The 24387-nt window shown below is 41.1% G+C and overlaps 1 protein-coding gene across 4 annotated transcripts in view; it reads right to left on the reverse strand.

Annotated features, from left to right (window-relative positions):
* Nucleotides 1-24387, reverse strand: part of TPP2 (tripeptidyl peptidase 2) — an 86080-nt gene that overhangs the window by 12156 nt on the left and 49537 nt on the right. For 2 of the 4 annotated variants that reach the window (XM_025211589.1, XM_006030048.3), the window contains exons 22-28: nt 23676-23920; nt 23385-23463; nt 20040-20078; nt 9963-10108; nt 9666-9762; nt 7831-7961; nt 5278-5485 (exon numbers count right to left, since the gene is read on the reverse strand). In XM_025211589.1, the coding sequence (XP_025067374.1) occupies nt 5278-5485; nt 7831-7961; nt 9666-9762; nt 9963-10108; nt 20040-20078; nt 23385-23463; nt 23676-23920 (945 nt within the window). Of the gene's footprint in view, nt 1-5277; nt 5486-7819; nt 7962-9665; nt 9763-9962; nt 10109-20039; nt 20079-23384; nt 23464-23675; nt 23921-24387 lie in introns of those variants that run through there. The other 2 variants (XM_014522929.2, XM_006030049.3) reach the window with 2 other exon arrangements.

A 24387-nucleotide genomic window follows, 5' to 3' on the forward strand; every position in this document is an offset into this window, starting at 1 on the left:
GGGGGGTGGGAACACAGAGAATTCTGGGATGGCGGCAGCCCCCCTTGTAGTCCCCCTCCCCCACTGCTGCCATGCCAACCCCCAACACAGCCTGACCCAGCCCTCCGCCAGGAAGAGCCCAGTGCATCCCCTGGCTCCAGCCCGCAGCGACAGCCCACCCCAGCTTGCATGCAGATCTGGGGGCACATGCCCCCCATGCCCTCCTGGGGTGCATGCAAAGCAGGAACCACCCCCCTCTTCCTCCTTCCCCAGCCAAACAAGCCGCTTGCAGCTCCATCCTGCACCCCACCCCACCCCAGCTGTGCATCGCTTACCCCTACCCCAGCCCCACTCCCTCCCTCACTGTGGGGACCTCCATCAGGCCCCCTCCATGACTCTTCCCTCCCCCCACACCAGACTTACCAGTCTGACACTAGTCTCCAAGCTGCTCAGCTGCATATCAGAATTGGATGGTTATCGGCCGATATGGCTCCTTAAAAGTCGGCCACTGGTATCAGCCCAACAAATATCTAATCGGTGCATCCCATTAGAAATACTAAATAATGCTAACCTTGACAGAAACTATTCATGTTAGTTGTTAAATGCTACCATGGCAGCATTCACCAGCATTGCAGCTAACACTGCAGAGACAGAGGATGTCAACACTTGCCTATACAGAGATCATGTTTTGCATCCACTGAATTGGCATTTTGCCAAGTTGTAGAGATGTGGAAACCAAATCAGGGGCAGAATCCTATGAAGTCACAAAGGCACCTGGCACTCTTTGCCAAAGTTCACATAAGGAGCATATTCATTGTCATGCTCTTTCTGCCATCCACATGTTGATTTCAGTAGCTGAGGGTCAATACTCAGAAAAGACAACTCATTTGGGTCACAAAATGGGAACAGCCCTAAAAGAGGCAGCTGGTTGTTTAAACCAAAGTGGTAATGACCAATCATACTTGTAGTACTGATTTAACTTCACAGCTATGGTCTGGAACGGTTCTCACAGTGACAGTTTGAAAGTTGTTGTGATGCCATGTCTTTGATCCAATTTAACAACTCCATCAACTTGTGTGAATCAAAGCCTGTTGACTTTCAAACTATGTTATAAGCTCCATGAACCAGAGGGCATTTTCAGCCACAAACTTAGCTTGATCTTCAATGTCACCCTGTCTTAAGAGATTGTGTAGTTTAAGTGTACACTGTGTTCCTGGGGTGATTTCAAGCTCATCAAGCATGAATTTTTGGAAGTATTTACCATTATTTGCACAGTAACAAACTATATTATACAAAGAATTTCACCTTGTAAGCACTGGTTCTGGTGGAAGTGACAGTTGCATTTAGATCCCTGTTTTGATTGGTGATGGACTCCAAATCAAAGCTAATGGCTTGGGCAACGTTTGAATGCTTTTTTAAGAGAGGAAATCAGTCTATCCACATCAGGAAAACATGCGCACCAGATGTAACTCACTAAAGGCAGCATCTATGAATTGCAGGTAGCATGAATTACATTGGGCATCATTCCATGGAGCACACCATAGATTTCACAGACATTAGGGGCTGGAAGGGCCCTCGCAAGATCGAGCCCCCCCCCCCGCCATAGGCAGGAAGTCTGCTGGGGTCAAGTGATCCCAGCAAGATATGCATCCAAACGCCTTTTCAATGAGTCCAGAGTAGGTGCTTGCACCCCCTCTGGGGGGAGCCTGTTCCAGACCCAGGACACTCGGACTATAAAGGAGTTTTTCCTTATGTCCAGTCTAAATCAGCATTTCAGAAGTCTGTGGTCATTAAAACTTGTTATCCCGTGGGGAGCCCTGGTGAACAACTGTTCTCCCAGATTTTGGTACACTCCCTTATATACTTATAGGCTGCCACTAGGAGCCTCCGACCAAAGAAAGCTTTGCACATGTACATTGCATTATCAGACAGAAATGCTAAAATTATGTTAAATTCTAAGCCATAGTTTACAACAGCTCTCATTACGGTTTGTGCTACAGTTAAAAAAATAAAACAGAGCTGGTTCAACTCACATTTGTAAGAAAAACAGGTAGGTCATGGTCTGTCCAGCTCAAGTACAAATACAAGTTATGCTGGGCATCTGTTGCTTCGTCTGCTACAATCAAAACTGAATCGCATTCCACCAATGCAGATTTTGTAGACTGAACATGTGAAGCAATTACCTCTGGCAGATAATCCTGGCAAGCTTGTTAGCACGTGACAAACTGCAAGCATTTGGCACATGCTTCTTCAAATAGTCCCTTGATTTTAGGTTATCAATTTTCTCCAAGGGTATGCTAACAGCCATGAATGCCTCCACTAACTCAAATGTAGCTTTTCTTCTTGTTAAACTGCTTTCAGTAGTTCTTTTAAACAGTGAGGACATTGGCACTTGTTTCTTGCTCTGACCTTCAGCTTTTGCAGAAGCCTTTCATTTTACATGTAATTCAGACTAAAATGCTGATCAGTGCTGTTTTTCCTCAACACGTGCAGAGTCATGTTGCAAGGTGAACAAAACAATTTACCACCATATGAACATGGAACTTCATTATACAATTCTGAACCGAAAAGTATTTTGCTTTTTTGGATTTCTTTTCACTCATCTTCAGACTGTACCACTGCATTTAGTTTCTTAAAAGATGGTGCTGAAACACTTTTGCTTTCCTGACTGGCACCTTCACTTAATCTATGTTGCTAGCTCAGCCTCTTAGTAGCTCTCACTCAAATCATGTACTCTATGGCTGCAGCAATTGCCGCAATTTCTTTGTATTCCAGTTAGCATTTTTAGGGGTAGATTTGCAGGAAATAGTGGCTAGTGCCATTTTTCGCAGCAGTCACTATTTTTTCCAGTTCCCATTAAAATCACTAAACCATGATTTAAGTAGGCCCCTAATCATTTAATTTACAAGACTTGTCAGGAATTGCTACTGAGAATAGCAGGGGATACATAACTTAACGTGACAGCCAGTGTTATGCTCAAATACAAAAGCTACAATACTTGAAAAATAGATTAAATCTAAGAACCAATTAACACAAAAGAAACACCTTGTACCTTCTATACATCTTGGTTTAGAAACGAGTTGCAAGCAATGAAGTTTTATATAAATGTTCACACTACAAAACAACTTGTGGTTTAAAGGCAAACGTACATGGAAAGGCCATTTGAAGTTTACACCCGTTATACTGGCACTGAGACAACAGACTAATGAAATCACTGGTTATACGTTTATACTCAATGGTTATGCATTTCCTTTTAAAAAAATAAAATCACGGCTATAGTAATTAAATTCCAACTGATCTTCAGCACTACCCATCACAAGGCTTAAGAACAACATATCCAACAATAACTTCAATTCAGAACTGAAAAATAAAATGCTGATAATCAAAACTGAGGATTTAAAAAAATATAACTATGAGCTGAAACCAAGTATTGAAAAAATTCTGGACAAATGTGAAATTTGGTACTGATAGCAGACATACAAAACCCCCTCCATGTTATGCCTAGTAGTACATATCTAGGAAGGCATTTGTTAGAATACCTTTACTCCTAGCCCTTCCTTCTCTAAACCTACCAAGAGGGAACTCAACTATATACAACAGCATTATTGTTTCACTAGAAATCAAGATGCTGCCCCAGTGAGAAAACAAGAAGAGAAATGGGAGAAAGTTAAGTGGCTTCAGTCTGCTGTGACAAGTTTGCCACCTACCTTGCAAGGGGAAAGAAAAAAAGTCTGTATTCAGAGCTTACAAGTTCACTACTTTTGCTGCAGAGTCAGAGTTGGGGGCTGAGGAATCAGTCTTTGTCCTGTTTATATGGACTGTTTTAAATCACTACCCACTGCATCCACTGATGCAAAGGATAAGCTTATATGAGGGAAAGGGGGATGAGGATGACCAGTTGAACTGAACCCTTGTCTGTCCTTGCTTGATAAAGCCAACTGGGAATTGGGGGACACTGGGGCTACTGTTGACAAAGGCATCACATGCTTGTCTTCAAGAGGGCAGGGTGCCAGATGTTAAGAGTCTCTGGCCCGTACTCAAGAAACTATCACTTGATGCTAACTCTCCATCTGGTTACTGCCCTAATCTCCAGTCTCCCTGTTTTGGGGAAAGTTATTGAAGAAGTGGTCACCCAACAGCTTTAGCCATAGCTGGATGCCACTGGTTTCCAGGACCTTTTTCAGTCTGGCTTTCCTCCTAGATAACACAGATAACATGTTCAGAGCCTTGACAGATGATGTTTGCCTGGAGACTGACAGTGAACACTGTGCCCTCCTAGTCTTTTAGCAACCTTTGATACAGCTGACCATGAGGTGTTGATAAAGGGTTTACATGACCTGGTGGGTATTCTTGGAATTGTAACTGGTTGTACTCTTCCCTACCAGAGAGGTCCCAGAGTGGTGATGGGCAAGTGCTCATCATTTCTTCAGGTCCCCAGGGCTTCATCTCGCCACCTCTCTTGTCCAGTGCACACATGAGGTCACTAGGTAAGATTGTGTGGAGACCTGGAGTAAGGTGCTGTATGCTTATGACAGCCAACTCTACCTCTGTCTCATCTGACCCAAGGCCTGCAATCTTAGTTCTTTCACCAGGCCTATCTGTAGTTGGGCACTGGATGTGGGTGAAACAACTAAAACTCAATGCAGACAAGACAGATGTGATCGTGGTGGGCAGGTTTAGCTGCAACTCCAGTTACTGCTGACAATGAAGGAGTATAGGCTTTCTCCTAGTAAATCCATAATCAGAACAAAGGGACACAGAACATCCTGGGTGAAAAGCTAGAATAGTGCTGTGCAAAATGGTACTGTTCCTTTGAAAAAAAATGATAAGAAGCAATGCAAAAGCAAGCAATTAAAAAAAAAACCCAGAACAGTTTGAGATGTTTTCTTTGGCATTCAAAACCAATGATAGTGGAAGGGGGTAGATCACTCCAGATATACCCAGTTCATTACTCTCCCTCTAAAGCATTCACTTCCACCACTGTTGGGGATGGGACACTGGGCTAGATGAACCACCAGTCTGAGTCAGTATGGCACTTCCTATATTCTTAAAATAGAAATCTGAACTGGAACTTTTATCATCCTTGATATGCATGCAAGCGTAGACTGTGTGCGCCACGGGTTTAAAAGATTTGGAATGGTCTCACTTGCCAAGAAAAGTTGAGGGAGACGGGCACAATACTAAAGGGGACCACTAAAGAGAGATGTTGAGTTCAGACACAAAAGGTGATATGCAACTGCACATCAAGAGACTAGGAGGAAAAAATAATGCAAAAATAAATCTGCTTTTTTCTTTTACCTTGGTGTCGAAAAGATCAGTCCATTTTGTTGTTTCCCAAAAAGTCTCTGACAGAGCATCCAAGCAGCTGTCATGCTCATCATCTTTAGCTTCTGTCTCACTTGAAACAGCCCCATCTTGTGCCTGTAGATGCAAGAGTTGATCTGCCAGTGCACTTCCCTTTCGGCAAAGGGCATCTACTAAGGTGGATTTTTGTTTTTCCATTTCACTATATTAAAAAAACAAACAAACAAACAAATACAAGGGACATATTGTGGTTCTATAAATAGAATAGGTTCTATAAATAAAATAAATCAAAGGAATCTTGAAAAGCTCCAAATCTTTGTGAGTAAACCTGAACTGTTTCTGGTATCTGAACAGTACTACAACCCAAATACTTAAGATTTCAGGAGAAGTCAGGATCTTTCAATATATTTTAATAGTTCTTGGTAGCAGGAATAGAGATCGACAAATCCTTTACTAGAGTAAGCTACAACTCTGCTGACTTCAAAGGAATTGCACTCGCTTAAACCAACAATTTATTTGGTTTCATTTGCAAATATTAGCTTCAACCACGAGGAATTATGCTCAGAACTAACGCGATTGAATAACAAAATGGAAAGCCAGCAATGTAAGGACAACATACAGAATACTTCAAAATAATTAGCCTAATTATAGCATTCATTATGGGAAATTATCTTAAATGACTTGTATATTCTTCCCACTTTCAGGTCCCATAATTTTATATCTGTTTTTTTTCATCTGTGAATGGAATAGCACAATAAAACAAGCTTCTGAAATTAGGAAGTCTTATCCTTCCAGAAGTACTGTCCTTCTACTGAAAACACTGGCATTTGAATATTTTAATACCTAAAAACTTCTGGTAAGAAAAGAATTGAGAAGAGAACTGGCATATGGCTACCACTTTCTTCCTCAACTTAGTTTATATACATAATGTACATATGCACTTCATATTGGCTTTTTCAAACGTGCTTCAACTAACCACCATTTTGGAAGCACCTTAATATTGAGTCTGAATGTTTCACACTGTCAAGCAAAACCCTAGTCCTTTTCCCAGGAGCTTTTTCCTTTACGAATAGCAGTAGTACGGTGATTATGACGCCTGTAACAGCCAGAACCAGAGGGATTAATAAGCAATAATATGTGCTTCTTGGAGGCATTGGGTATTTTGTCTAAACAGGTAATATTAGTTAATATAAGCTTGTAAGTTTGTAAACTGCAAATGTAACTTGTCTGTCATAAATTTAACCAGAATGATAAATTAACTGTTCATGGAACTGACTGGGCCCCTATAGGCAAAGCTGTAGCTGTGAGATTAGCTGGCCTAATGGTTTTTTGCTCAGGATTCAGCCTTAGCAATAAAAACTGGATCTAACTGCTTGGCACACGCAACACATTCCAAGAAAGCATATTCAAATGAAGCCTAAAAGGGGTTGGGATTTAGGTGAAGCAATGCCAATTTCAAACCTAAAGGTGTTGTATCATAATTTGCTTATTGGATTAACCCGAGTCCGGGTAGTAACCTTTTATGATAATTTTAACACTTTTCAATCCCATAGGGTAACAGCTACAGGGCAACGTTACGAGTGGCCCTGAGGCCAACAGATTAACATAAGACTAGATATAAAAAGCGTGTGCATCAGGTAACCAGCAGGAAGGAGGGAACAGAACGGTCATTTCTGTTAAACGCCTGGACCCCGGTGTGAGTGAGGATCGGATCCTGATCAAGGGATCTTTCCCAGTAATCCCTCTGACAGCGTCGAACGGGGACACCTGACCTTGCTGGAATCACTTGGCGCGCACCTGGCATTGAGGGACTATCGATAAGTTGCCAACCCATGTCTGTCTATTTGTTGTTTTGAACAGCCTAGTGTGGCTAATACCCTTGCAGTGCCCAGCTGGCCTGCAACAGATTGATCTATCTATCTGTTGTTATTATTTACTATTAGCTCTTTTATACTGCATTATCTGCTTATCGCATTTATCTTTCTGTTAACTGGTGTGTGTGTGTGTGTGTGTGTGTGTGTGTGTGTGTGCGTGCGTGCGTGTGTGTGCGTGCGCGCGCACGCGCGCGCGCGGGCTATAATAAATTTGCCTTTAATTCACTCCCAACTTTGCCTGCTTGTTCCGAAACTGAATCAAACAGCCCAGTTGGCCTGTGATAAAATTGATACACTCACAGTGCCCAGCTGGCCTGTGACAGATGTCTTAAACTCAAATTTGTGAACAAACACAAGCTTTCCTTTATAGATTTGCTCATGTACCTGAATTTTGACCAAAAAGCCATTCTTAATCAAACTTTTCTTCTGAGCAGAAATAATTCTAAGTTTCAGAATTTTTCTGTATTCTAGAAAAGTATATGGAACCCTAACTGTACAAATCCCAAAGCCCATTTCTACCTATAAGCAATTCTGATTCCAAGTTTCAAAACATTACATGTTTAAAAAAACCTCATTACAATTAGAATACACATATGCAGAGTAGGCAACTATGTCTACAGACTACAGAAATAGGATGGATGCAAGAAAAAAAAAATATTTACTGGGTAGGTACTTTTTTATAGTAGTTGCATCAGGTCTGGGATCAGTCTTCATGGCAAAATACACTGCCAAGGCTGTTTGATCAATGTGAGAGATAACAGTATTTGCAGCTTCAACAATTTCATCAAGTCTTTTCATTCGCTCCTAGATAATAATTATAAAAAATAAATAAATAAATATAGTTTAGTAAAACAAAGTGACTCTACTTAATACAGGACTTTATTAACATGAATGCGGTAACAAGGAGACTGCAACATTATCATTAGTTTATTGAACTGGTTATTTTTGTTAACATTTCAATAAACAAATAATAAAGGCCCTATTAAGCTAACATGGTTCATACATGCCAAGATGAAGATGCTACTTCATGAGACCTTCAATTTAAGTGGACAGGACAATTAATGCATGTATCAATTCTCATTTTACATGCAAAGAGTCTCAAAAGGTCATACAGTCTGGGGGCCAGTCCAACATACCCCAAATAGTATCCTAACCAGAAGCCAAATATGAAAGTGGGGGATACTGACAATACATGACAGTCATGATTTAAGATGAGCCAGATCTTGTTATAAATTCACAGATCATGTTTAGAGAAGCGATCTACAAGAAAAAGATGGGCAGCCCAAATATGAGCCTTAAATCATGCATTAAAAATCTGTGCAATCTGAAAAAAAAATAAGAAAACAACAGCCTGGCAAGGCATAGGGATGGAATGTTAGCACCACACATACCTTAGTTAAGATAACAGATTAGAAAGGAGTTGGTGCAACAGTAGTGTGACCATATGTCCCAGTTTGGCTGGGACAGTCCCGGATTTCGTAAGCCTGTCATACTGGATGCAAAACACTCTTCTCTCAGTAATATTTTTTTACAAATACTAAAAAGCAACCAATGATAAGCAATCAAGCCGTTTCTCTTCTGAGCTAGGAACAACCCTTGCTACCCCCAAGAAAAGAAAAATAACTAGTCTGGTAAGTATACTCATTTAGAAAAACTGGTGCAGAAACGTGTATCTGTACAATAGTGTAAACTTTATTAAATCTCAAGCCTACACAGTTCACTGCAGGCAGAGCAGCCATTTAAAGATAAAGCATCTGTGAAGAACTGTGAAGGAGGAACCTCCAGATTTGGTCCATAATGCCAACTAGGTAGAGTTAAAAACCTTAAAATTAAAAAAAAAATAAACCAAACCATATTTACTTGAATCCAGTACCACACCCACACCTTCAACATGGGGGTGGGGGGAGACAGAGTCTTTGTCTGTCTTGGATACAAGTCTTGGCTTAGAGTAGACAGTTGGTATGGCACTGGTTCCAGCCCTGGCCCCAAATCAGGTCCAGGGCTGGAGCTGCGACCTGCACCACGCCAGGGTAGGAGCTGCTGCTACCTCCTGGAGTCAGCTGCAGCATGTCTGAGTCTGTGGCCAGCGGCACAGGTTGGAGATGAGGCAGTACTGCAGGTTGAGGATCAGGCAGGCCAGGTCTGGTGCCTGAGGCCAAGCCCCTACAGAGGGTAAGAAGGCAGTGTGCAGGAGAAAAGGGGAAGGTGGTGGGGTGGAAGGCCAGGGGGGAGGGCTGCAAGGAGGGACAGTGGGGAGGGCAAGTGGCTGAGGTGTTTGGGTCAGGCTGCCTGCCCCTCCCTACCGCCCCCCCTTCACTCTTCCCCTTGCCTCCCCCCACCACTGCTTTCCCTGCTGCAGCAGTGCAGGGGACTAAATTAAGATGCCCCTCCAATACTTAGATTCTAAACATAAAAAGTTATAAGTATGTCATTTTATAGAATCTATTACTGGAAGGCTGTCTTAAAATTAAAGTCTTCTTGTATTCAGATAAATACCATAGAACTCACCTTTTCAGAATCCAGCTGATGAAGTCTTGCAACATACAATGGAAGATGGTTAGGGAAGGCTTCTTTCAGTTCATTGTACACATCAGGGGTATCCAGCCTAGCAAAAAAAAAAAAAAAGAGAGGAAATGAAAATGATATGTCTGCATTTTCTAGTCAAGAGGCAGTATTAGCAGTGATTAGACACTGCTTCTTCAATGTCACAAATGCAATTATAACCCAGCATTACATTTTCATTTGTTCTATAAAATTTGTGGTTAACAATATAAAATTTAAACGGCGATATGAACAAGGACATACTTAGTCATCCATTGTATCTTCAAGTCTCTTAAAGCTTCAGCAAATTCTTCCTTTACATCTTTTTCTGGTTCCCTTTCTTTCTCCTTGTTGCCATTCTTAGTTTTTGCTGGTGATGGTATCAGATGATAATGAACAGTCAGTATGTCCTAGGAGTGGGGAAAACAATAACAACCCTCTTTTTTTTAGTGGAAAAAAAGCACATCTCTAGTGATCTAACTTACAAAGAACTAAATGAAAGTGAATAGCTACACTGAGCTAAAATATGCTTTTGATGAAAACAGTTCCTGAGAGCAAAGCATTAATGTTAAGAACTCAGAAACTTAATTTTCTTCAAAATACATATTAAAATGTGTATGTTTTTACTAGTTTCTCTCAAAATCTACAGATTAGGATCTGTAGGGTGTTTAGATTACAAATCTAAACATTAAAATTGGCATATGTGCTTTGTAGGTTTCTTTAGAGGTGACTAAAATTTGTATTTTAGTCACAAAAGGTGAAGTTATAGATATGGCTCAAGAAAGCAGATAAATTAGGAAAATAAAGGTGGAGATCCCATCTTCTAAAATATAGGAATAACACGCAAGAATGAAAGAAATATTACTCACATATGTTAAGAAAATAAATTAAAAATAAAACATCAATAAATCCATAATATACAAAAAGTGTTCCCCTCCAGGGCCTTTGCAGTAATTATCAAGCACATGATTGGTTAACCTTGGATGAACTAGCTATCTTTTAAGCTGCTGCTACCAAGATTTTCAGCACTGCTTATATTGCATTTACATTCAGATACTACAACCTGAACAGCAGTAAATCCTTCAAGAGAATTTTTGAAATTTAGATAACTAAACTAATGTGGTTTCATAGGCCTGCATCAAAAGTCCCATATCCAAACTAGTTTATGTAGTCAAAGGATGAAAATAATCTAAACTGTTCAAGAAGCAATTGTTCCTTAAAACACATTTTTATATAATTTAAAAGTTAGCTCTGCTAATAAAAACAGTAAAGCAGCTTCCAAACCATGCCTAATAATTTTTAGTACCATTCTAATTTTTCCCCTTTAACAATGTTGCTGTTATTCATTTCAACGAGGCTGCAAAACGGAACAAATCTGAGTGTACAGCCCAAATACATTTCACTATGTAAAGGTTGTGTAGTAAAGATAACTTGGAGTACAGAAGCTTTCACCTCAGAGTTTATTTATGCTATTCTGTGAACTATGTTGTCCATTTATTTTTAGTTTTGAAAACTAAATGTTTACATAAATAGAAATAAAGTATATGTAAGAATATTTTCACAGAAGTAAATTCTCTAATCACACAACCACGTGTTGCAGGACCATGGGAAGAACAGTTTTGTGATCGAAGCCAGAAAACATTAAGCCCGCAAAACAGGGGCAAACTTCACACCTTGCGAGTAAAAAGATAACTACTGGAAACTGCTAAACATTATGCTACAGGTCTTTTATACCAATTCAAATGGATCACTTGCTTAAAGTCCTTAAGTATCAATGAGATAGCAGCTCAACACTGGACTTTCAACAAAGATTGCTAGATCGGTATAACAAGACATCACCCAGTGAAGTGGATCAGCTGTCCTGGGATACGTACCAACACAGCTGATTAACTTCACTGGGCAAAATATTGACCTCTTGTCCGGCAAGATCAATGGGTGATGTGTCCCCTGCTTACACAGACACACCAAGGAGATCGCGGAGGGTGTGCCTCTGGAAGCAGGGAAAGCTGGACAGGTGTGAGGGGCCCAATCCTGAACAGGATATCCTGGGGCAAACAGGATTGGGCCCCTCGAGCCCAGGGAGTCCCTGCCTGGTAGGAGAGCATAGGCTGTTCCAGTTACCTGTGTTCTTCTGCTATAACATAAATAGACATCTGCCACAATAAGACAAAATATATTAATTGTGCTGTTATGTCTATTTTGTGACACAACAAAAGTTATGGATGCCTATCTGCTGTTTACACCATGAAAAATTTTACGGCAGCATGAAGGCAACATCTGTTTCTACTCAGAGTCCCTTGTAGTTCAGTACTGATATGAAACAGTACTGAACTACAACATTGAGCTATGGAGACATGTAATACCAAAGAATGATACTTATTACTAGTGACTATAAAACTAAAATTCATTTAGGAATATAAATATAGGATGAACCTTTTGCAACACCTAGCCAGAGTGTGATGAATGAACCACAGGCACAAGCCCATGGAAGAACTGATACAGGAACTGGGACATTGATACAAGGTTTAGCAAGATGCCATATTTATTCAAATATAAGACTACCCTAAGTACAATTAGACTCTATATGCAGAAAATTTATAAATGAGTTATAAATTTTCCAGGTATACAATGTAATTGTTGGAGGTTTAACTCAACTTTGTCCCCCTCCTACTGGTATAGTAGGAAAAATAAATCAGGGGGGCAGGAGGTTAGAAAGCCCTCTTCCCTTTGCTCCCCCACCTTCCCCTCCAGCTTCTTCCCCCTGCAGCCCCTTCCCCGCTCCTTAGGACCCTTAGTTCATCCAGAATTAAATATTTTACCTGTTTTGAAACTGCTGCAAGTTTTAGCACCAAGTTTTAGCACAGGTACTCCATAAACACACTTTTAAGCAGTACTTTTGTAGCATCTTACACAGGGTACAAAGTATGCATGATATTAGTCCAAAGTCATAAGGCTCATTATTTACTATATAGTTTACTGGGCTGGGCCCAGCAAAGCCAACAATGTTTTAAGCCACGATGACCCCACAGCTCAGCCCTACTCAGTATGTGCATTTACTCCAGATACCATCTACCTGTCCCCGCACCAAGGATCTAAGTGCTAATCAGGCCCCCCACTCATGGCTGGAACCATACATTTGTCAAGAGTCCTGGGATGTTCCAAAAATGTATATGCAGATGAAGTGCAGGACAACCTGGTCTGGCACCACCTCACAGAGGTTGGGGCCACATTAATCATATGCAACAAGATGAGAGAGGGGGCAACGGAGATTCTGGGTGAACTGTTTGGGGACCTGTTTGGTGATGTTTTTAAGGCCAGTGAAGAAACAGGACTCACTGGAGATTGGAAAGAAAGGCACAGCTCAGCTGTGAGAGTAAAGAGGAAGTTAAAATGTACTCAGTATAGTGCCTCTTCATGAGCCGAGTCGGGGCTGAGGGGAACTGTGTGCAATGAGCACTACTATACATCATATTGAGATGGGCTACACAAATCTATCTTTGTGGCAGGTTCCCATGAATATGTTTGCCCAATATGGGCCACGTGTTTTATGGTCACGGTCAGTGTTGGCTGCAATTAATCAACTTCACAGTTGGCTTCCATTACTGAGCACTTGCTGCTTTTGCCAGCAGTTTAATGATAGACAATGTATTTAATGAGGACTCCTTGTACACAAGTGTAAGGCAAGGGGCCCCCACCATGCTGATTGGGGGGGAGTGGGGAGGAACCTCATCTTGTATTCAAGGTAAATATGGTAATTCGAGTCAAATGACCACAGAAAAAGGAAACAAAACAACCAATTTAGAAAAAAGTCTGAAAAAAGAGAGTATGAAACCACCTTAAATGAGTCTAATAAAAACAAACAAACAGATTTTTATGTCTTCCTGAAAAAAATAAAACTATCCTTTTTTCTATACAGTTTTATTCATATTTCAGGACAGTTTTGTTCAAAGTCCTCTCAGGTCTTGCTTGGTAATGTCCATGCGACACCCTATGTTTAGGGTTTAAGAAGTCTGAATGGCATGTCTATGGCTCAAGCCTTGTCTACACCAGAAGGGTGTATCAATATGAATATCATAAGTAGGGATCTACTTAATTCCTGCTGAGGCGAGGGGGGGTGGAAAAAAAAATCATGGGCTGCTTGCAGCATGTGGTGCCATTTTTGCAGTCTTTTCATGGCAGCCTGCCCAAGTGGTCTGCCAATGAGCAGCCCTGCCCCATGCCGACTGGCAGAGAGGAGAGAGGCCACACAATGGGCAGCCCTCGCAGCCGAACAACATTGAGGGGCAGGGAAGTGGGAGGGCACTACCTTTCAGCTCCCTTTTATGTTGGCAGCTCCCTCTGCCCCCAGCAGGCTGCAAGGCTGGGCCACAGTAGTCCTGAGGGCCACTGGCTTTTAGTGGGGGCCAACATTTTATTTTCAGTAAGTTCCCGCCCTACCCAGCGATTCCATTGCCAAAATTGTGGGGGATCGCCATTTTCATGAGGTTCATGGAAACTGCTTTCATTCATAGTTTCCACCAATTTTCTTTGGATTTGTTTACATCACAGCAACTGAACTGAATACAATTGAATTTAGAAATTAATACGCTGCTTTCCACAGAAAAAAAATGACTACAGACAATCTCAGCTTCTGTAGTACCTGCTCTCAGACCTCAACATTACAGCTACCCTCTATTTATTTTTTAACAAACTAAGCTCTAATACAATAGATGAAATGATTTATGTTTCACAAAACATCCTATTTTTATAGAACCTCTAACTATATTTGTGGAAGATCACTTAATTTGCCACAAAAATTAAACCAGTTTTGGGAATTTAACCATTAATTACTTATTTCCATTTGTAATTCCACTTTTTGTATTTGAAGTGTATTTAGTAAAGTTCAGGGCATTTTATTTTTAAGAGTCAGAGAAATAAAATGTTAACGTGTTTTTCTATAGTTATAGTATAGCGCAGGGGTATCAGAGATGCAACCCGCAGGCTGGATCAGGCCCATGGAGTCCCATCATCTGGCCTCTGGGTCTTAAGAGTGGACCGACAGAGTGCCCCTCCAGTTGGTCCAGATGCCATGGGTTCCAGACTGGCTGAAGCAGGTGCCCTGCTTCTAGAACCATCCTGGGAGAGTATGTGAGCATGTCCAAGACTGAACGCTGCATACACTGGATCCTATATAGTGGGGAGGACAGGGTGTGGGATGCAGGCAAAAGAGGTGCCTGGGGGCTTAAACTAGCCCTTGGACCTGTTGCACAACACTCACCTGGCTCACAGTGCCAAATTAGTTTGATAACCCTGCTAAAGTAGAAGCATACTCCTGATCTGATATTAGCCTCAGGATACAGATCTGTAACATCTTTAAACAAGGATTGAGGGGGAGGGAGAGTGTATAAAAAGCAACATCATCAGACAAGAGATACCATCCATACATACTCAAAAAGTGAAGCTTATTTTTATGAGTGATGTTCGCAGTTCATCTCTTCATTTCATCTAGTTAGACTACACCAAGGGTGGACAAAATACAGCGTGAAGGCCAAATCTGGCCCACCAATTGACTGAATCCAGCTTGCAGTTGCCCCCAGGGAGCACTGCATGGGGCCAAGCCCTACCTGCTCCCAGTGACACAGCCCACACCACGCTCTCACCAGTGCCAGCCCAGGCCAGCCAACACACAGTTTCTGGGGGGCACCGTCTCCAATGTGGCTCCCGCCCCACCCCACGCTGCCCCTCTTCCCCGGTCCTGCCTCTCTGCTTCCCTTGCCTCCAGTGGGAGCTGCCTGGCTGAAGCTTCCCACTTGCTCGGCCAACATGGCACAGCAGGAGTGGGAGGAGGTGCCACTGCTGGATGTGAAGAGAGCAGAGCAGCACCTGGCTGGCTGCAGCTGCACTAGGAACAGCCCTGCTAGAAGCTGCAAATGCTAGCTGGGGGCCCATGCCAGTGGGGCTGTTCTGCTTCCCTTTCTTCCAGCTGCAGTTCCTCCTCCCCATGCCCCCAGGACATGCAGGGAACAGATTATGCCCGTCCTGCTCCCGAACACTGCTTTGCACCTGCACAAAGCGACATAGGGAGTTTTGGCAAGTTGTTGGGGCAGGGGGACATGGTGCCCTGGCCTGTGACAGCTTGTCAAAACTCCCTATGTGGCCCTTGGGTCCAAATAATTGCTTACCCCTGAACTACACTCTTCATAGCAGAGTACTTGTTCACTCCCACAGTGAGAGAGATTTAAATTATGAAATATTTGCTGAACGTTTTCCATCATTTCATGCATCTCAATTTTCATATGAAATACAATAGACACTCAAACACATATACAGCTGAATGTTCCTTAAGGCAGCTCCTACCTACTTTAAATATTTAAAGCAACTTATTTAACATTGCATCTCTCTAAGGTACAGGACCATTAGGTCAACTGAATTTATACAGTTTCTTAAAGACACTACCTAAATTAGCACAAAATGAAAGTGGCTCAGCAAAAGAAAAATACAAGTGATATATAAACTAACAATCTTCCCTATTTTTTTAAATACTTTACAAATGAAAGGTGGAGCACACTCAAGCTAGGTCAAACCTCCAACAGATGAAGGTCTCTACATATATATTTTCCTAGGGATCTCAGTTTACTCAGATGTCTACTACTGTCCCCCTTAATTTCAGATAACACAGACTAATAGAGGGGGTGATCAAACTACCTAGCCCTTCCAGCTGTAAACCAAAATCTTGACAATGCCAAGTCATAGGACAAAACTTTTGAAATGCATATGCCCCACAGTCAATGATCTGTGCACAGCACCCTTAGCTGAGAGAGCGATTTGGTATTAAAACACTTTTCACTCTACAGTACTACTCACTATTTTTTATTTTCTTCAGTTGTTATTTTCCTAATAAGTAATTTAACTACTCCTTTTTCCTCCAGAGTCTTTTTTAAAAGTTGCTTAGGAGCCATATGCGATTCAAAAGGCACAGTTTGGCTCCCTCTGGACTACTAAGCAGCTTTCACTTCCTGGCCTAGACAGTGTAGGTAATGTTCAGTCACTAAGCACTGCTGCTCAGAAGCCCTACAACAAACTGTTTAAAACAAAACCAAAACATATTTCTCAGAATCCACAGGATGAGTCAGTGAGCTTTCATTTTCATTCCAATTCCTTGAAAGAGTGCATGCAGACTACTGCTACTGTAGACTACTGCTACTAGATCCTATAGGACAATGGGGGGCCAACCTTTTTGGCAGGGGTTCCACAAAATAACTCTGCACTGACCCTGAGGATCATTCCAATCCTTTTCAGTTGCTGATCTGTTGCTGTTTTCTCCTCCATGCCCTATCTACCTGCCTGCCCCCTCCATGATCTGCTCTATGCAGATTTGCCATGCCACAGGTTAGCCACCCATGCTATAGGATATTGAATATTTTCTGCTGTTCAGGTTATGACAAAAAAAAAAAGATTACATGGAAATGAGTTTGTTCCTCAATTGTTTAGCATAGGGTCTGCCAGGGTCTGTAGGTGAAAGTATAACTTTACAATCAAGGCATGCTGTAATTGTTGATCTCTGCTCAAGTTCGAGTCTCCTCCAAGGAAGAGGCCCTGTTGAATCAAGTCTTGGAGCCACCAAAGAGAAAAAAAACTTTCAGTCCAGATACAGTGATAAGAAAGACATGAAAACTCTGAATGGGAATCCATTTGTTGAGAAGCTACCTACAGTTAGAATGCCCATGCTCAGGACAGAATATGGTATTTTGTGTTTAGGGATGAATATCATCTCTCAAACTAGCTTTTGAGGAAGGAGTTGCTGTACTAAGTTTATCACCCTTTATATCTCTTCTAAGGGACAAACCTCTGCTTTTACATAGAAGAGGTCATCTCTTGCCAATTTCTGTTCTCTAGATATACATGAATAAACAATCAATTCTACAAAGGTTGGCTGCTCCAGCCACCATAATTTTGGCTTAAATCCTAGGTTACTGCAAGGCAAAATAAAAGTATTTTAAACTGGCAGTAAGTGATCAGGATCAAACAACCCAAGGGACTTCCAGCAAGTCAGACAAATAAAAATAAGATGCAGGAAGCAGTTTTACAGATTCAAGGAATGGGGATTCCCACAGACTCGCCACTGATCACAGAGCAAAGGGTCTACCCATAAATATGGATGAGACAAAGGAAGAATTATCTGGTCCTAAGGCAGGAGGCAAAACTATTGGAGGGAAGCAGATTTCTTCAGAATGTACTCTTTCAAGGAAAATTGCTGAATGACCCAAAATGGCTTATTTAAATAGCTTCCGAAGTTGAAGAAAGAATTTTACAATGCCTCAGTAAAAACATAATGAAATACCCTAAAAAGAAAGTTTACGATCTACCTTCTAGAAACACTGGAGATTTAAGTATATGTGGAGCCCAGAGGCACTTCACTGATGGAGTAGTTATGGATCACCAATATTTCAAAGATGTTTCTGAAGCACAGCAAGTTTATTCAAAAGCTGCCAGTAGATTGATACAACTTTTATGTGCTGAAGCAGCCAGAAAAGACATCACACAATAGCTTAAAAATGGGAATCCTCTAAGAAGTTGGGAATAGTTTTTATGATCTCACTTAAGACTACCATTAAAGAAGACGCATTAAGGATAATCAATGCAGTATTGGAGGCAAGCAGTCTCTGGACCAGGCCAACAGCTACAGAATGATATTTGGGTCAAAAGAATTAATGAAGGGCCAATAAATTCATTCAAGGAATGTGAATAAGGACTATATCAATTCCCTTATTGTAGATTAACAATTAGCGGACTACAACATCATCAGGCAAGAGATACCATTTTTTATGGAAATTGTTAATATTCTTTCTAGAATGAGCTATCATTATTTCCAGAAATAGCATAAGTGTGAAAAAAGAAAAAATAGCAACATGGAAGTTTTATCATAGTAAGTCATCTTTTTCCATAACGATCTGAAAGTGAGCGTGGGCTCACAAGAGTTTGTCATACGTCTGCTTTATTTAGTCTAAAAGGTGAAAGTATACCCTGCTTTCCATCTTTCACAGATAGAAAGCAAATATGTCTTTAATCAAGAGCAATGGCAGAATTGGTTGCAAGAGGCTGATGATTTCATGGCTCCACAGCTCCCTCCTCCATCCTAAGGAAAACTCCACTCATCAAGTTAATGAAAAAGGGCAGGATCTTCTTCCAAGACCTGAGGCAGACTCTTCCAAGAGCAAATTAGAAGTTAAATATGCATGAAACATTAGAAAAAGGCAGGAGAAAGGGTGACATACTAAAGTCAATCAGACAGACAACCTACAGTTGCTGCGAAAAGGAAAGAACCGGAGTGATTACACAACCCAGTCCTTCCCTCCTCCCACCCCCCAAAAAACCCAACCCCTCTCCCCCCTAAAAAAAACTGAATACAACCACAGAAAGTTAGGGTTGGAAGGGACCTCAGGAAGTCATCTAGTTCAACCCTTTGCTCAAAGAAGGACCATCCCCAATTAGGTCATACCAGCCAAAGCTTTGTTTAGCTAGGTTTTGAAAACCTCTAAGAATGGAGCTTCCATCACCTCTCTGGGTAACCTGTTCCAGTGTTTTACTACACTCCTAGCAAGTGACACTGGATTCTATCTGCTGGAAGAATATTTAATGCTTAATGAAGGGAAGATTAAAATGGTTATTTGATGAACATAGCTATACATTCACGAGCAGGCTGCATTCGCCCTAAAAATTCATTTAAATCTGCACTGAGCAAGGGCCATGATTTTCCATTACATCCAAGAAGCCAGAATGGAAAAAGCTTAGTAGGTCATTTAGTTCTCTCCTCCTATAAAAATAATACTGACTGCTGAAGAAGAATTTATAGAGCTCTCTCTAGTCTAGGTTTCAGTACATCTGAGTCTAGAAGAAATATGTTCAGGTGGTGGTGAGGAGGAAATCGAATACCTCTATATCAAGCATTGAAGTTCAATCTTCAATGGATTCATTAGCTGACAAGATGGAATAGATGATGCATTTGTGATGGAAAATCCTTACTACACAAGCACTTGAAAGAATTACTGGGGGGGGGGGGGGGGTTAATAAAAGGAAAAGGAGGTATTAATATAAGGCAAAAAAGGGAGCCACACAGCAATTTGCAGTTGCACGCACCTCTCAGAAGTATCTTTGTATGTTTTCACATGCCACTAAATGAGTCTAGCATTACCATAATGTTTTGTTCTATAAGTAGGCATTGCTAAAGGCACTTGAAGGTAACTCAGGACTAAGGAGGCAGCTGAGAGAGAAAATGAAAAGTATAATACTGAAAAAAAATCTTTAAGAGTTTAAGAATACAAAGACTTAAGTATATCTTTTTCAAAAACTGACATTCAGTACCTTTTTAAATTTTCCTTGTCGTTTTGCTGCAGACTGCCCCTGGGAGTTAGAACAACATACCGTAAGAAAACATGCAGACACTACACAGGACGGAGACACCTTCTCTGAACTATTACTATGATTATATTTTTAACCTACAAAGTTCAAATAGTTGAAGTGCCAAGTATATGATCAAAACATGCTCTTAAAGCATAACGATATTTTAAATTTCTTTTAAATTAAAAACACAATGCATTTTGGTGTAGACAGTTTATTGTTCCTATTAATACAAGCAAGTGTTGTTAACCACTCAATGAAATAGCAAACTGAACTATGGAATACAAACACAGTTATACTTCATGTTAAAAACATAAATTTAGTCATTTTGTTCCACTGTATGTGGGAGAATTAACCTTTTTTTCTCATCTGTCTTGTTAACTTGCACTTTACTTAGTGGGCTAGAAACAAACACTAATGCCTACCCCCTTCTGTCTCCTAGTTCATAGTACTTTTTGTTGATGGCAGCCTCCCAACAAAGCATACCTATATAACATGATAAACTAGAATATGATTGAGACACAAATGTGAAGTGAAAAGATCAATACTGCAGTTCTCTCCAATCGCTAACAAGAAAACCAACTTCATAAATAATAGCTACTACATTAAGTGCTTCCAGTTTCAGAAATAATTATACATAATTATTACTAATCTGATAAAAAAACTTGTTCAATCAACTGATGAATTTGAGTTAAGTAAACCTAGCTGACACTACTATAATGGTTTTAACACTAGTTTTCATAGAGGTATTTTTTAACCTTACTGTACACATAAGTATATAAAAGTTATAAGCCAATGTAAGAAATATAAAACTCCCAGGCTAGGGACAGAAGTTACACAAACTGATTTAAGTGATCAAAAACTGGTTTAAGCCTGTAACAGAACAGAAGTTCAGTACAAATAAACTGCTTTCAAAATGACCAAAATCGGTTTAAGATCAACCTGATTGGAAGTAATATCAGACTTAACCGATTCAGGTCAAACAGATTTATAGAACTTCTGTCCCAGATCTCTTCCTGGTTCACCTTAACTCAGTCTCCCAGGATGCTTTACAGCCCTGGGCTATGCTGCCTGCTCCAGTAAAGCAAGAACTGCCTTGCCCCTCTGCTCCTTAGCCTGCTTCCTGCCTGCGCGTCAGCCCACCGGGATGGGGAGGGCAAGGGAGAAGACCCGCAGCTCCCCTAGCCAGGGTCTAACACAGCACATGCAGGGGAGAGAAAGCCCTTGTGCTGTGAGCTTTTCAGACCCTGGCCATGCTCTCCCCAGTTGCTGATTGTTTCAGTAGCTGCCACAGAAGGGAGGGAGAAGGAGTCCTCTCAGCTGGGTGCCTGCCCCTGCAGGCCAGCATGGGGGGCACCAGGGAGCCCCTGCTTTGGGGAGCTTCCCTTCACCCCAGCCCAGGGAAGCCCCAGGCTGTTGAGGGGATTCTTCCCCTCCCCCAACTTTCCGTAGAGCCTTGCCTCAGCCCCTAGGAGTCTCAGGCAGCATTAGGGAGTAGAGGGAAATTCTCCTGCTCCTTTGCAGCTGTTTTTTTTTGCCTTAGTTGCTTTGCATCCGAGGCAAAACTAATGCAAGAGAGCAAAGGACTTTCCCTCTGCTCCTCAGGCGATCCCTGAGACTCCAACAGCTGAGGCAAGGGGGTGGGGTCGAGAAGAAGTCACCTCAGCTCCCTGAGGCTGCCCAGGGCTGGGGGACTCTGCAAAGTTGGGGTTCCCCAGTGCCCCCATGCTGGGCTGCATGGGCAGGCACCTGGCCAGGAGGACTCCTTCTCCCTCACTCCCGTCGCAGCAGCTGAAGCAATCAGCAGTTGGGAAGGTGGAGGGCCCGTGCTGGGGAAAACCTCCTGAGGGGAGGTGCCCCCGAGGTTGGCAGGCACCCAGACAGGGGGCTCCTGAATCCAATGGAGGGGACAGCAGAGATTTGGGGGACACTTGGCTGGGCTGGTAATGGCCAGCAGGCTGGGAGATATGTTCTAGTGCTCCCCTTCCTGCCTACTGGCCCAGGTCAATGCAGACCTCCCCGCTGCCTTTCCCAATTAAAAACTGAATGTCAGTTCGGGTGGTTATCAGTTCAACCTACACAGCTTAGAGGAAGCTGCCTATTTTGAACTGATTCAGCCGCAGGCATTTTGACTGTCTGTACTGAGCTCCAATCTCTATAGTTTATCTCATTACAACTCTGACTTACTAAGTCCAACTGTATACATTTAATTTTCTTATTTAGTGCAGTATCACATCCAGCTACACTTGCATCATTTTGCTTTTCCTAACTACACAACCAAATACATTTAATCTAATTTTCCTGAACTCATTCTGTGGTCTGTTCAATAAGATCTTATGTACTGCACTAATGTATGCTTATCACTGTACAACAAAAATTGCTGTGGGAATAAAGTTTTCTGGTGGTGACAAGGAATTCAGTTGTTTTTAGGGATTTAGATTAATTTATATGGAATCTAATTCTGTTAATACTGACAAATGTCAGTATTTACCAATGCTGATTCACACCCAACCTGAATCAATTAAAATATTACAGGAGCTAAGAGAATCGCTACTTAGCACTGAATTGTTTTTTTTTTAAAAAGACAGGAAGACTGATTTGACTATTACAGATACACTTACTAAAAATTCATTCAAGTCAGAAAAATCAGGAGCTAGGTCGCACTACACTGAACAGTGAGGTACAGCTTCTTCCCCACTATGACAAAAAGATATGACACCATTATATTGCTGCAGACAGTTGTATTCGTGGTTGACAACATAAGGTGGCATCAGGTAAGAAAGCCTGCCCCAGTTTTACAATAAAAAAAAAAAAAAAATAGAGGCCGTCTAGGTTTTAAAAGTAAATGTGATATAGATATTGAAGAACATATTTATCTTGTGTTTTTGCTGAAAGCAGCATGCATGCATTCAAGTAAGGAATGGTACCACATTACCAGGGAAGCCACATGCAAAAAAGTGCATTAAATACTGTGCATTTATTAAGGTGTAAACCCTATTACAAGTTTGTAATAATAGTGAAAAAGAAACTGCTTCTCCAAACATCCAAAAATTTTTCACTGAAGATAATTTTTGGGAGATTCACGATTGACATGCTTCAATTTCAAACTAAATTCCCAAATAAAGAGCTGAATATTTAAAAAAAAAATACTTTAAAGGCAACATTAGATCAGCTGCTTTTAAAAATGTATTCTGGTTACTACAATAAATAATAAGAAAATTAAGACACTTTAAAAGCACAATGATTAGTAGTAAAACAGAATTTTCCATTTTTATATAAATTAGGTCCTCACTCATTTTAAGTACTCACAGCTTTCTTTCCAAGGTCTGTTTTAGACAATGTCAAAGCTCCTGCCAGGTAACATCCAGGTCCTGCTCCTTTAGGTATTCTATTAGAAGAAAGAAAAGAAAACTTGAATTAAGTCAAAATATAAAAGAATGATAATTAAATGCAGACTAGAAGAAAAAAATGGCAATATGTAAGCCACAATTTGGAATTACAGATTCTTGAAAGGTATGTAGTCTTGATATACATCATCCAATTTGATGTAGAGACAAGTAATTAAAACTAGATGAGAAAAATAAGCTGTCAGTAACTTACTTGTCATCAGGGAGAGATGCAACAAAGAAGGGCTGATTATGTTTTGGTGGTAATGTTAAACTGTTTGATTTCTTCTTTCCTAAGAGAGCGTGGTTATGGTTTTCATAAATGTCTAAGCTTAAGGTATTAGATAGCCTGTGAGAAACAATAAATGGAAGGTCTTTGATACGATCCAGTTCATTGTTCTGCTCATGACGGACTTGTAACCGAATAGTGTAATCTCCTTTCTCCAGTTTCACCGAATACTGAAAGAAAGAGGTTCAATGAAAGCCAACGATTAAAAGGTTTTGCAAAACATGCACAAATTTTGAATCTCATGTTCCCAAGAATATAAAGTTCTGACTGCTTAGAAAATCTTATTCACCTACATTTATAGTAATATAGATTAATGGCCATTCTCTTGCCTTCAGTAGCACTGCCACCTCAGTGGCTATAGAAACATAAGCAAGATGCTAAAGATTAACTGTCTCAGTTTGTATTAACTTTAGTCGGTCTATAAACATCTTCTCTAATATTCCCTAGAATGCTTAGGGGCTGAGGTGATTCCTTCTGCCAAGGGCATCTCCTCTCTCCCCTCCCCCCGTAACTCCAGGTAGTCCCACTGCCTCTGTAGCTGCCTGGCTAACCGTCACCAAAAACCTCCTGGCTCCCAGGCCAGATAAAAAAGCCCTGTGAACCAGATTCAAACCGTGAACTAGAGGAAGGTTGAGAA

This window comes from Alligator sinensis, unplaced genomic scaffold (genome assembly GCF_000455745.1).
Source record: "Alligator sinensis unplaced genomic scaffold, ASM45574v1 scaffold593_1, whole genome shotgun sequence".
Classification (NCBI taxonomy): Eukaryota; Metazoa; Chordata; order Crocodylia; family Alligatoridae; genus Alligator; species Alligator sinensis.